The 15,059-nt window shown below is 37.4% G+C and overlaps 1 protein-coding gene across 5 annotated transcripts in view; it reads right to left on the minus strand.

Annotated features, from left to right (window-relative positions):
• The window catches only part of LOC132110893 (kinesin light chain 1-like), a 34,300-nt gene that overhangs the window by 1,877 nt on the left and 17,364 nt on the right, over positions 1 to 15,059 (minus strand). Inside the window, exons 10-16 of one of the 5 annotated variants that reach the window (XM_059517959.1) lie at positions 14,805 to 14,904; positions 13,604 to 13,656; positions 13,457 to 13,524; positions 13,231 to 13,339; positions 10,414 to 10,548; positions 2,636 to 2,766; positions 580 to 643 (exon numbers count right to left, since the gene is read on the minus strand). In XM_059517959.1, the coding sequence (XP_059373942.1) occupies positions 580 to 643; positions 2,636 to 2,766; positions 10,414 to 10,548; positions 13,231 to 13,339; positions 13,457 to 13,524; positions 13,604 to 13,656; positions 14,805 to 14,904 (660 nt within the window). Of the gene's footprint in view, positions 1 to 579; positions 644 to 2,635; positions 2,767 to 4,984; positions 5,647 to 10,386; positions 10,549 to 13,230; positions 13,340 to 13,456; positions 13,525 to 13,603; positions 13,657 to 14,804; positions 14,905 to 15,059 lie in introns of those variants that run through there. The other 4 variants (XM_059517958.1, XM_059517960.1, XM_059517962.1 and 1 more) reach the window with 4 other exon arrangements.

Here is a 15,059-nt window from a genome sequence, read left to right on the forward strand (position 1 = left end):
CATTGTCCCCATACTATATAATATGTGAAAACTAGTATGCAACCTACTATGTCCACCGAGCTTCTTTAACGCATATCTAATTGATACTTCACTATCCCATGCGGCCACATGACAAAGGCAGTCAAGTGATGCAACTGATGCCATTAGTCACATGACAATAACTACATGCAGAATCCATGCATAAATTACAACCCAAGAAAAATCAAATCTCGTACTTTTTAATTGCTAAAATGCTTTAAAACTTTTAGGATCATGTTAGCATTTAGATGTGAATTTTTAATTACAGTGTCCTTCTCGATATAAACCAAAGAACCGAACAATCAGAAAAATATCATTTGAAATAGTATTGTTAAGATGACTATACAATTGTCTTTAGATATTTTAAATGCACTGAACATTGCACTAGCTCAACAATGTTTATTATATACCCAACACCATCAATGGTGATGAAAGGTTTTAGCAAACAATCAATGGTGTTTTTCTGTGAGATCTCACACATTCATTAAAGTGTGTTAATATGGTGATGATGGAGCTGTCAGAAGAGAGAAGGAAAGAGAGCAGTGAAGGATGTGGTCTTACGTTGAGTTGACCCACAGGTTTATCCGGCTCGTTGAGGACTCCAAGAGAGCTGGCCCTCTTCATGCTGCATCCGAGAGAGCCACATGCAAGCACGTGAGTTAGGTCAAAGGCCAGGGGTGAGGGGTCACGGTGAGGTTTGTGGGATGGGAATGTATGGGTTAAAACATGTTAATGCAAATTTCACTCAATGATGTTACCTTACAAAACACCACAGTGGACGCATCAACGCATGCACTGACATACTGTGTTACGTTAGTCATCCACCATTTAGTTTTTGACACTTCTCTCATTACTCACAGATAAATATTTTCAAACAGAACAAAAAATCTGTTTAAACGTACAGTGATAATGACACTACTGAGATATTACAATTCAGGCCTCTGATGTTTCACTTATGTAAAAAGGGTCTGTTTGTTCACAAACAAATTAATAAATGCCATGTAAATGTATTACACCACGTTTGACATCATTGATGCCAAAATGCCATTTTCAGATATATTGTATCTGAACGTGACATGCTAGATTGAATATGAATGATGCAAAAACATTCTTTTACAAAAACTCTTTCACTTTTGCATCTCTCAAAAATATAATGGCCTCACTTTCAGTCTGTTCCTCACACAAAACCATTGTAGTAGTCATTTGGACCACTTTTAGGGTTCCTTTATGCAGATTTCTTGTCCTTTTTGGAACATGACAGGTGTTAAAATCATTAATGTTTGAAAAGAGATGAGGGTGAGTACGTGATGACATGTTCATTTTAAGGGTTAACTATTCCTTCAGGTCCAGTGTTTTTATTACACTGCACAAAATCATAGAGATGCCAAACAGGATCTGCAATGGACCAGTTTCACATTTCCAGTCTTTTCAGAAGCAGTTGTCGATATAATTAGCTATCACAGTCTATGAAACTTCTAAAGGGAATTTCAAACAATAAAAAGAAGACATTTGCTAGGGAGTTGGTAGAAACAAGGTATAAGAAGATGAGAAGAGAGGTAAAAAAAAAAAACTGGATAATTGCAAATGAGACCACAAGACAGAAACTGGAGGAAATAGGCATGCAGCAGACAGCAAATTTGCATGGCAATGTTTATTCAAAATGAAACAAATGTACAACAGCACAAAGAAATAAAAGTCCTCAAATAATAATAAAAAAACAGATCCAAGCAGACATGAAAAGGCATCTAAAAAAGTCACCAAGCAGAAAGGCATAAAAGATAAAGTAACCATAATCACACTCACCAGAAAATAAAGTTAAAATGCAAGGAATAAATAAAAACATAAATTGCATTTTACAGGGAAAGGAGAGAAAGAGTCACATCTGGCAAATCAGATGCTACAGGCACCCCAGTAACAGACACACTGCATCATCATGTCACCCGTCACCGTAGATGTCGATTCAGGGTTACCAAGGTTTGTGCATGTGCAAAAAATACAGTCCAGTTAATAAAGCAAGCAAATTCCTTCATCCACTTAAAACTGGGTGAAAGAGAAAAAGGCTTTGCATATACCAGCAGAGGACTTTCCTTCAATATAACATCATCACAATGTGCAAAATCCCATCTCCATGTAGTAAACCTCCTGCCTCCCTCACATTAAAGAGATCATTCTATAAATCCCTTTTCAAAACTGTTTTGAGGAGGGGATAAGCTTTTTTTTGGTGTCATCCAGTGTTAAGAGTAATTTAGCGCATTAACTTTAATCTCCCAATGACCATTTAAATTATTTTTAGAAAGTCTAATGACATCATTCCAGACAGATCTGCCGATACAGAAAATTTTGTCCCTTTGGGATCCTAAACTCAGTTGCTCAATCCTGCTCCTTGAGATCTACACTGCAGAAGTTAGTTAAAACTGGAAACGAACATTTTTAATACGGTCTTTCCAAAAGCCTGACTGATAATTTCTCTTTCCTCGTTTTTATCCTTAGAAAGTAAATCTATTAATCCAGTGTATGTTGTGTTTGAGTCTTAATAGTCACAGTTTATTCAGCCATTGTTTAGTCCACAGTGGGAAGGTTTGGTCTCTCAATAGTTAGGGAAAGTTATGATATTTACCCCGGATTTTTAGGTTCGTTTTCTCGTAAGCCGCCTCCTTTGAGCTTGCGGACCAGTTTCTCACTGCTGCGGCGGATAGAGGCCCGCAGTTTACTAAAGGAACCGCTGCGCTTCAGCGAGCCTGAGCCGTCCTGCGAACAGAAAAGCTACAGCGTCAAAACCACACATCCTCAGTTACATGCTGCACATTAGTGAAAGAGAGCACACACTCATTAACACACCCAACTTACAACTTATTTGGTCCTCAGTTGTATAAGATTTAAAGGGACAGTTCACCCAAAAATGAAAATCCTGCAAATTCTTTGTTGCTAAACCATAAGACTTAGCGTAACCCATAAGTCACATAATTATGATTAACATGAAGCAATTCAGAAGAACAGGATTAATCCATACAGAGTAATATAGAGTACTTGACAATTTTTATGATATTTTTGAAACTTGAAAATGTTAGTTGCTTGGACTTTCAACAGACTACAATAGTGAAGCATTATATAAAAATAACTTCACTTGTGTCCCAAAGATGAACTTAAGTCTTGTAGGTTTGGAACAATATTAGGGTGAGTATAAGACTATTTTAATTTAAGGGTGAACTATCCCTTTAAGGTTATTTCTACATCAATATTATGAACCATTTAACCTTTCATCACAAATAGCTGAAATTCAAAGCATAACAAAATTACCACAAAAAAAAAAAAAAAAATTATATATATATATATCAATAAATTAATTTACCATCTCTTTAAACACAGCTTACACACGACCACAGCTAAATCTTAACTATTTTTTTTTATTTATCTTCATTTGCAACTTTATTTTAAAAAAGTTAAATGCAGAACAGAAATGTTTTTTTTTATTTAAGGCTTTTTCAAAAAATTCTTGCAAACATACATTTCATTTTTAAATAAAGAAAAAATATATATCCCATTCATTCTGATTACTGCATAAGAAGGATTACAAATTATTAAATAATTAATTTAAAAAACATTCAACTGTATTTAGAGACTGCTCTCACCAAACGGCAAATTCTAGCTAACAAAACATTTGATGCGCTGAGCATAAATAGAAAGATTTATATTCAATACAGATATTGAAAATGTAAAATCACAATTTTTATGGATTTGAAAATGTCCTGTGAACGTATGAACCCTGTAATATCCTGTAGGTCACCCATACTCTGATCTCTGCTGCAGTCTCTTCTGCTGCGACCTCTCACCTTTGACCCCAGAGCCTGGCTAAGCATCCAGGGGCTTGGAAAAGTGAGGAGGGGTTGATGGAGGGGGAAGGAAGGAGAGGGTTGAAGACGATGCACACTGACCCAGAAAAAATGTGGCCAACACCCTCTATTAAAAAGTCAAGCTGTTACAGCAGTCAGCCACAACACATTCAACTCACAAACACACACCAAAATCAGGCTTCAGTATTTCACCAGAAAACACACACACACACACACACACACACACTCAAAAACAGATGAAGAGAAAGAGCACACAGGCAGAGGCTGTGGTGAGCAGTCAGTTTTTATTAGAAGTTATGAAACACAAGATGCAGCAACACACCAGAGAACAAGTTAGTAAGAGAAAGAAAACAAGAGCATCATCTCATCCCTCTCTTTCTTCTCATCTACCCATCTCCCTTCTCTGTTGTTTTACTATAAACAATAGTCTCACAATAGTCGTCAATATGAAATGCCTGAAAAAGTGTGTGGAAGCAAGATTTGGTCTACACAGAAGCTGAACAACACAACCATGCCACATTAATGCACTGTACATGAAGTGTGTGTGAGATAGCATTACAGGGCTGACTTTCAGACAGAGCAGGTCAGAGTTCAAATGGCCCCAGCACTGCAGGACATTAAGGGGAACCAATGAGAACTGTGTCACAGGCTCTGCGGAGTAAACCAATTTGAACTTAAATACAAGAGAAGCTCTGTTCATATAATGGAAATTTTCACTGCATATCATTTCCTCTATCATTCTATTATTTTGTCTATGGTCTTGTGGACTTTTTAAAACTTATTTGTATGTAATAAGGTTTCAAAGGTATGGTCACAAGTCCAGAGTAAAACTAAATTGTACTGAATAATCTTTTATTTAACATGATTTTAAACTTTCAGGAAGCCGTAACCATAATTTTTACTTTTCTAAAAATGAAAATTCATTTGTGGTAACTGACATTATGCCAAGAATGCTGTTGTGTTTAATGTAAATGCACAAACATTAATCAGAATAGAGTTTCTTTTAAAGTAAAATTAAATGCGACATCTCTTAATACGGTTTATTTTCAAGTTCTGTCTACCATTAAATAATCACTTCACATCGTTCCAAGTGTGCATGTTTCTCTTAACATGGATCTGTTATACAGACTTAGAATATAGTGCAAGTCATGGACCCTTTATTTTTTAATGGTAGCTTGACGTATATGGTCAATATCAAGAAAAAAATCAATGTGTGTTCAAATATAAATAACAGCAAATAGGTTTGGAACAACATGAGGGTGAAGAAATAATGAGAGAATTTTCATTCTTGGGTGACCTATTGCTTAAACACCAGAGCAGCTGAATTAAGACAATATAACAGAGATGAAAATACCAGTCAGTGTTAGAGATGGTAAGGAAAATAGAGGACAGTCCCTCTGGAGTAACTGAGCAGGTAAACAGAGAGTGAGAGCTTTATACAGTAGGAGCTCTACGGGAAGTTAATTAGAGACACAGTGGCAGTTACATCCCAGATGAACAGATAAACATTTATAGAGAATGAAAGACAAGAAGAGATCTGTCTACTGACATATTAAGGACTGACAGATTATTATAGCGCTGCAAAATAGAAGAGCGACTTAGTTCAGCTTTGACAAGAAGGAAAGGCCAAGGATCTTGGCCAGGCGGGCCGACTTTAGCTCACAGGAGGAGGAAGAGGAGGAGAAGGAAAACAGCAAAGCTGGAGAGGGGGGTGAGGAAGGTGTCCATCATGCAGAAGGTAAGTTCAACAACCATAACAAGGCATCTGGAGTTACACCTGCCAACCACACGAGAAACAGAGAGAGAGAGAGATAGAGAGAGAAACAGAGAGAGAGAGAGAGAGAGCGAGAGAGAGAATGGGGGAGGAGGCAGAGTAAGTACACAAGAAGCAGAGAGAGGTTATAGAGAAAGAGGAACAGAGACAAATCGTTACATTATTACAGAGACTGAACTTGAAAGTTCTTACAAAGAAAGAGACAGAAAAAAATAAAAGAGAAATAGGAAACATACAAACAAAAGATGGTATGGCAGAAAGATCTAAAACATACTATACGCAAGCAAATAAACACAAATGCTCGAATTCATGTCGCTGGGTTCTGAAATGTGCCACAGCTCACATTTTTCTTCTCTCTGTGTTCTCAAAGATTGCCACAAGGTGCGCTATAGCAGTAGAGCAAGCAAGCGGTCTTCTTCTAGTCAGTTTAGTCTTCTAGGTCAGCTACTGTGATGGTGAACTAACAGTTTTTGCTGAGGAAGTTAAAATGTTCAATGCGCAGGAAAACTTTCCACAAGAATCAGCAGTTAACACTTTTGCAGGAACAAGGTTTGAACCCAGAAACAAGTTTGTGTTTATTCTTACAGTTCCATTGTCCTTAAAGGGATAGTTTACCCCAAAATTCTAATTCTGTCATTTATTACTCACCCTCCTGTTGTTCCAAACCCGTATGATCTTCGCTCATCTTCAGAAAACTAATTAAGATATTTTTGATAGCTTTCTGACCCTCTATAGACATCAAGGCAACTGAAACATTCGTTGCCCAGAAAGGAAGGACATCGTTAAAATAGTCCATGTGACATCAGTGGATCAAGGGGAGACATTTGGGGGAGTCGTGGCCTAATGGTTAGAGAGTCGGACTCCCAATTGAAAGGTTGTGAGTTCGAGTCCTGGGCCGGCAGGAATTGTGGGTGGGGGGAGTGCATGAACAGTTCTCTCTCCACCTTCAATACCACGACTTAGGTGCCCTTGAGCAAGGCATCGAACCCCCAACTGCTCCCCGGGCGCCGCAGCATAAATGGCTGCCCACTGCTCCGGGTGTGTGCTCACAGTGTGTGTGTGTGTGTGTTCACTGCTCTGTGTGTGTGCATTTCGGATGGGTTAAATGCAGAGCACAAATTCTGAGTATGGGTCACCATACTTGGCTGAATGTCACGTCACTTTCACTTTCACTTTCAAACATAATTTTATGAAGCTACGAGAATACCTTTTTGTGTGAAAAAAAAAAGACTTCTGTGACAGTCTTCGAGACATTCACGAGACTACGACGCATGCGTGTGATGCTGCAGACGCAGGAGCCGGCGTTCTGTCTTAGTTTATTATTTGCATATTATGGTTCGAATAAGTAAGGCTGGGCAAAAAATTGCAAGTCATCCTCTCTGTCGAAATCTTTAGACATTTTTGAGAAGACTGTTTTATGTACAGCGTGCGTCTTCCTCTGCTTGTAAACAAGGCGCAGTGCATGTCTCTTCTACGTCATCGTACTCTCCTGAACGTGCGGCAGAGGCTGACATGGGATAGAAGACATCATTACATTTGTTTTCTTTGCACACAAAAAAAATGAACTATTTTAATGATGTCCTTACTTCCTTTCTGGGCCTTGAATGTTTCAGTTGCATTGCTGTCTATAGTATAGAGGGTCAGAAAGCTCTCGGATTTCATAAAAAATATCTTAATTTGTGTTCTGAAGATGAGGGAAGATCTTACCGTTTGGAACGACATAAAGGAGAGTAATTAATGATATAATTTTCATTTTGGGGTGAACTAACCCTTGAAGTCAATGGGTATTTTGAATGGGTTTTTGGTTAAATTCCTGAAATGAGGTCTGTGGTCAACACAAGCTCAATAGGTTTCACATTTTACTGTATGACATAATACACATTAATAATATCCCATTTGTGATGTTTTTAGGTGTCTTGAAAAAGATGGTCACTAACAAGTGGTGAAATAAGACTACAGAGATTGTCTGGGACATTAAACGTCATCACACTGAACTGGTAAACTCATCCACTCACTAGTTCTGCTTTTACAGCCTCTTCGTGCTTATAGTTGGACCCTTGCAAGCAATTCTAGCACAGATTTACAACTTTTAATTTTAAATAAAGATTAAAAGAGCAGTCAGAAGCTTAGTGATGTTAAAGCTGTATGACCATGGTCTAGTCCATTTATAACCTAACTATAGCTTTTAATTCTAGCAATATAATTTTAAGCTTCATAATTCATAAAAATTGTGTTTGTCAAGATTACCTTAAACAAAACGTGAAAAGAATCGTAAATTTTATTGGTCACAGATATTATTTTCTGCAACAATCAAAAGTGAATGGACAAAATGTTATCCGCGTTTTGTCAAGGGAACCAGAGAGATGCTAACTTCCAATTCTAACAAAGTTGTGTTTACAAGGTACCGGCTGATTTATGTGCCTTTGAGGATGATATTGAACTGTTTTTGCCATTTTATTTGCATCGGCCTTTATTCAAGGCATCAGAAATTTGCTGCATTTGTGTTTGCATTTGCATATAGTATGTTATTAAGTCAGAAAGGAACTTGTAAATGGGTATTAAAATGAGCTGAATATACTCCTCAGAAGAACCAATGCTAGACTTAATAATCTAAGGCACAAACAAGCTGGTAAAAAACAAAAGATCCAAAAGACAAAACAAATCTTGTGCTACAATGATCACACATGGGATCATGTGCTTGCTTTGAGGGAAATGGCGAGCCAGAATAAATTCAGCATAAATTCAGCCACATGAGCCCATTCCATCAACCTTGGGCACGGTCTAAAAATGGCACACTATCAACCCTGAGGACCCATCGATTTGTGCAAGCTGATACATTATGGACCTCAGATTTGATTGGGAGAGAGATATGAATAAATGAGGACAATAGCATGAAAACGGGCAGGCAAGAGGTAAAAAGCAATAGGAGATTTTAAGAGTGCGAACAAAGACACATTCACAAATAGGATTAGAGCAGGCATTCAATGAGACAAATCAGAAAAGACAAAAAAAAACAAAAAAACATCAGGAGTACAGAACACACAGCCCACGCCAACATGTGAGAGACCATGCCATGTACGTCAATGTGAGATTTGCTGATTATATGCTATGTATGTGAGTGCCTGTATATGTAATATTAACAAATGCATGTTTGCAAAAGATTAAAACAGTACGGTATATAGTGAAGTCCTGAGCTATATGTGTGTGAGAGAAATAAACAAGGACATATAAGCAAGAAAGACAGAAAAGGGAAATTCAGGTTACTGAGGTCACAGCCAAACCAGCTTGATGGGAGCCTCCCACAATCTGAGTGGGGCGGGATCTCGCCAGGGGGTGCTGATTGGTTGTCTTGGCACTATAGTTACTGTTGCTAAGGCAGCATAAAAGTTGTGACTCAGAATTGCAGAGAGACTACAGCAGAGGTGTGATGGTCAAAACAGCAGCTACAAAACAGCTGCCACAGAGAACGAACAAACATTCATCTAATGAACAGCTACAAAGAAAAGGTTTACGAATGAATTCTGTTTAGATTTAAGAGGAGTCACATCATTCAGGGTTCATTAAACTTGTGGAATATTTTGATTGTATTTGGCACAGGAATAATTGTTAATATTAAACATGCATTTCAACAATGCTTAGCAATTATTTTTTATAATTTGTATTTTTACTCTCTAAAGACGTTTTTCATATACACATTTCATATAAATACAATTAATTAACATTGATACTTCTGAATATAGAAAGCGTTTAAGAATACACTAGCACTTAAAAGCTTGGACACACCTCTTATAATAGTAATAATACAAAATGATAATTAATTAATAACCGAATGTATTAAATGTAACGATATTAAAAACATAATAATTGAGTTATTATTGCTACTATTATATATAATAACATTATTATAATAAACATCAAAGTACATCTGAAGAATCTGCTTGCAAAATTAACTTTAAGGATTTCTGCATAAGACTTTAAACCAAAAGGTTGTCAAATCAAACAAATTTAGTCAAGTGTCTCTAAATGTTTAACTGGTAGCGTATTACATGTAAATGAATATGTATAAAATATACTGTATGTACTAAATATAACAGTATGTACAATACAATCTCAACGGTGAATGGAGTTAATTCAGGGTTGAAAGGGTTAATAGGTTTTCAGGTCAGGCCACTATTAAGCTCTACAAGCAAACAGATCAGACACTTAATCAGCATTTGGACTATGACTGCAACAATGTATGGAGTCACAAAGTATAAAAAGTAACTCTAATACTAACTCTTCGAGAAACACACAGGCCTGGAGACGCCTTCTTGAGGGTCTTTTCCCCATGACATTAAAACTGTTGGTCTGTGAGAACAACAGTACTTAACTGACTTTGGTTACTTTTATACTTTTGATTCTAAAGCCCATACAAGCCACTGTTACCAGTCAATAGTCATCTAATGAAATGAGAAAATCTAATTAGCTGCATCTAATTTCAGGTTTGATCTGCTTCCAGTGATTGATGTTCCTGTTTTAAGTAAAGCATTTGGTCAATGCACTGGAACAGATACGAATGCATTATTCTTCATGTCATCTAATTCTGGATGTGAGGTGGGGTGGGTTTATTCAGAGGCCCATGAGGGGCTTCATTGTGTCTTGTCTGGTCAGAATTACAAGCTGTCCTGAGTTACTATCCTTCCACTCTGAGACCCATAGGGCATTGTAGTGTGTGTGAGGCTGGGCAGTGTGTACTGTACTTACCCCGTTCCACTCCACGCTCATACTCACTTCCTCTCCTCCGTCAGGGCCGCTCTCGTACTTCACCGTGTCAGAGTTCAGGCTCTCACGGCTCCGCTGCTTCTCTCGTACTTCAGGGTCTCCCAGCACCTCCGCCACACGCTGCTTATGTGCCGTGTCCAGACCCTGCAGGAGGAGAGACACAACAACACACTGGAAATTAACAAATATGATCTGAACTAGACCTTTTTTCAACAACCTATACATCTAATTACCTATTTATAGAAAATGGCACTGACTATATTCTACAAAATCTACTTTTATGACATTTATTCGACACTTTCTGTACCTTTTTTAAGCTCACCACACATGTCTGTTGTATAGAAAAGGCATTTTGAACATTTAGAATAAAGTTACATATTTTACACGTTTTATTTCAGAATAAACAAATAAATAAAAATAAATAAACAGTAATGATAAAATGTTATATTGCTGGGCAAAAGTTTGGAATAACTAAGATGTAATTATTACAAAAATGGCAGTAAAGAGCTTTAAAATGTTACAAAAAATATATATATTTAAAAAATATTCTGTTCATTGAACTTTCTATTCATCAGTATACTGACACAGTAATATGAACCATTACTTATAATTAAGCACCAATAACACTTAATAATAACTACTGCTGCCATCACAGGATCATCATAAATTATATCTTAAAACATTCAAATTAAAAGAAAAAATATTTTAAAACGATATAGATCCCAATATTACTGTTTTTACTGTAAGGAACATAAGAGTCTTTTCTGGTCAAAATTGTGTGTCTGTATACATATATACATACATGTATATATATTTATACATACTAGTGTTGGGCGATATGGTCATTTTTCAAATCGTCATATCGTCAGCCCGTGAGATCGACGAAACACAATATTATCGAGCATGGGTGGAGCAAGAGAGAGACTCTTTGTTCTTGTCATAGCATAACTATTTGGTGTTTTAAACCGGGCAGGGGCGCGAGAGAGAGCCTATGGAGTCACCAATAATAAAAAAAAATACTTTCAAACATACTGACTGACTTAACTAACGTTAAATATAAAAATACTGTATTTAAAACAGCTAGTTCATACATAGTCGGACGCAACTGTCATATCGCACGTTATCAGAAGTTATCAGTCTAAATGTTCTGCAAAATCAGTCAACGGTGAAAATCAATAGCAGATTTAATTTAAAGTCCAACAGTTAAACACTAATATTGGGCATAAACGAACATTTAAATATAAAGTATTTAAAACAGGTAAGTTGATATATTTGTATTAAAGTTGAATTGAACTGATGCATCAGTCATACAACGCTCCGGACCGCGCGCCTCATGACGAGGTTGACGCACTGCCACAGAAACAAGAATGAGATGCATTCTAACATAACTGTGGCATTAAACTCGGTTAGTGAGGGCTCGTTTAATATATTGCAGTTTATATATTGCAGGCCGTTTAGATTACTTGTTAAAGTGCAATGAAATACCTTTTATCTGCAGACGATGTACGTCTGTTTGTGGATGGAGACTTTGTAATGGCCAAAACTATGTATTTTGCATGCATCACATTATAGTGCGGTGTGCATGAAAATAATAACAAGGCGGCAGATTTAACTTATTATCCATAGTGGTTCTCACGTAGTCCTTCTATACGTCATCACCACATAGTGTGTTTTATAAGTTAAGTGATCAGTCTTTAAGAAAAGGACTACGTGAGAACCATGCACTATGATAAATTCGCTCTGCCGGCTTGTTAATTATTTTGTCTTTACTTTATTTGTGACACCAAGAAAGAGTTAATCTCTCATGTATGATAAGAGCGCGTTGCCGTATACCAGCCATTAAATGTGTGGGACACCAACTCGTCGTTTTCTATCTCTTTCATTTCATGGATTTAACGAATTATCCGAGTCAAAGCGTTACAACTTCACCGACTACATGCTCTAATCCTCCTGCGCGTGCGAGGTGTGTGTGAAATGCGGGCAGTGAAATTAAGTGAAATAGCTGGGCAGTTTAAAAGCCAAATTATAATAAGCAAAGTAATAAAAACAAAATAATAGTTATTATTATTATAATCTAATACATTAATAGGAAAATGAGCCTAATATTTTGTCTTTACTTTAGGCCACGGGGGAAGTCGTGGCCTAATGGTTAGAGAGTCGGACTCCCAATCGAAAGGTTGTGAGTTCGAGTCCCGGGCCGGCAGGAATTGTGGGTGGGGGGAGTGCATGTACAGTTCTCTCTCCACCTTCAATACCACGACTTAGGTGCCCTTGAGCAAGGCATCGAACCCCCAACTGTTCCCCGGGCGCCGCAGCATAAATGGCTGCCCACTGCTCCGCGTGTGTGCTCACAGTGTGTGTGTGTGTGTTCACTGCTCTGTGTGTGTGCATTTCGGATGGGTTAAATGCAGAGCACAAATTCTGAGTATGGGTCACCATACTTGGCTGAATGTCACTTCACTTTTTTTTATCGTCTTGATTGTCGACAGAGAATTCTGCTTATGTTAATATCTCTGACGATCGTCGATACACGATACTATCGTCTATCGGCACAGCCCTAATACATACATGTGTGTGTGTGTGTGTGTGTGTGTGTTAGTGTTTATATACACACACACACACACACACATCGTACAATAATTTCCGAAGGCTCTCATTAGGGAAAGACTGCTAAACATAATTGCAGCCAAATGAGCTTTAACTGTAATAGCATTACAGAAATCTTTAAACACCTGGCTACATGCCTAACTAAGTGACAGATTTCATAGTTGACCCATTTATATCTGACTAACAGAGACTAACACACACACACACACACACAGAGACCTGTTTCTTAGAGCGCAGAGCCGCCTCCTCCAGAGTCTCCGCAGCCTCAAACTTGCCCTGTCTCCTGTAGAGAGCTCCGAGGTTCTTCAGTGTGGTCGTGACAGTCGGGCTGCAGGCGTAAAGGTCAGACACAGAAACACTTCATTATGATGCTGCAGCGGTAACTCTGCACACACAAATGTGTATGTTTGTATCAATGTATGCAGCAGATCAGGAAATATCTGACCTGTCTACTTTACAGGCCTTGTACCAGCCACCATACTCTCCAAACGGAGAACCATCCTTCTGCTTGCCCTGAAACAAAGAAAGCACTTAATCTCGCGAAATCTCAGAAACACTGAAAGCACCATCTGGAGAGTACAATTGTCCTTACCTTGCTCTGTTCTTCTCTCTCCTCTGCATGCATCCAGATGGGTTTATTTTCATCTGCGGGGGAAAACAAGGACATAAAAACAGCATCAGTTCAAGCCCAAACACACACACACAGAGAGAGAGAGCTATTAGGTTCAATATAATTAGTGATGGTGTTCTAGTGCCTGAGGTGAACAGTGAGTTCACTGACAGACATATTGGGAGCTTTTAGCTTACAAATGAGCTCTCTGTTAAAACTTCACAACTGATCAAAATCTTTACCTGTCAATAAATCTGTGTGAGTGTGTGTGTGTGTGTGTGAGTGTGTGCAAGCTAGTGAGAGAGAATGAAAGAGGATACTAGTGCAAAAGTCAAAAAGGTGTGCAAGCATTAGGGCTGGGTTCTATAAATATTGTCTTGATATTTTTAGCTTTCTGACATAAATTAATACATCTCAATATTTATGTATTTTCACTGAAATGGCTTAAAAGAGAAAGACATATTTTCCTAAACAGACATCTAGCTAATTAGATTAAAATAAAGAAATATTTATTTATAATTATGTTTTTTTATATATAATGTTCACAGTTATATAGTCATATATTACATGCTATAGGGACTAATATAGCAATGAAGCAGTAATAAACAGCACATACTTCTTTAATTAAACATATTAAGATAAGAAAAATGGCAAATAATAAGCTCTTTTGAGTGATGAGACAAATTCAAAACTGATTGGTCAGTTTTAAAGATTTACTGAAACTATGAACAATAGCTTGAAATGAATGACACTTGCCAACAGATACTGACAGAGACAATATTAAAACATTTTATTAAACTATATTAAACCATTTCTGGCTGAGCTCTCTCAAGCGATCTCGTGATAACAGAATTAATCTATTGAAGCAATCTTCAGGAAACAACGGCCAGATATAGGCATTTTCACAATGATGATTAACTTCACATTTCCAGCAACATCATCGCACATTTAAAATGAACACAATCATATTCCCCAGCTCTACAGAGCACGTTAAGCTTCATTATGAATTGTGTGTAAATTCCAGTGTGCTTAACTGAGCTGCTGCTGACATAAGCATAAGAAAGCATCAGAACGTCTGTGAGCTGTAGTTTTAAGTTGAATGTTATACCCTACAGAGAACAACATAAAAGATGTTCTGAAAAAAAAAAACAAATTCTTGGATCAGGAATAAATGAACATGTACCATCCACAGAGCCAAACTCTCTCTCATGGGCTCTGGTGAGGATCTCTTTATACAGAGTCTCCGCCTGCTTAAACTTCCCCTGCTTCAGATAGCACGAAGCCTGAGAAACAGAACAGATGGATCATAAGAAGGATGGACTTACTTGAATATTATAAGGAGATAACAAAAATCACATGCTCTAGATTTCACACGAGTATGTATATTCATTGATTACATTATGTGCAGAAAGAAATAAACTACAATAAATGCACATAA

The sequence above is a fragment of the Carassius carassius genome, chromosome 30 (genome assembly GCF_963082965.1).
Source record: "Carassius carassius chromosome 30, fCarCar2.1, whole genome shotgun sequence".
Classification (NCBI taxonomy): domain Eukaryota; kingdom Metazoa; phylum Chordata; class Actinopteri; order Cypriniformes; family Cyprinidae; genus Carassius; species Carassius carassius.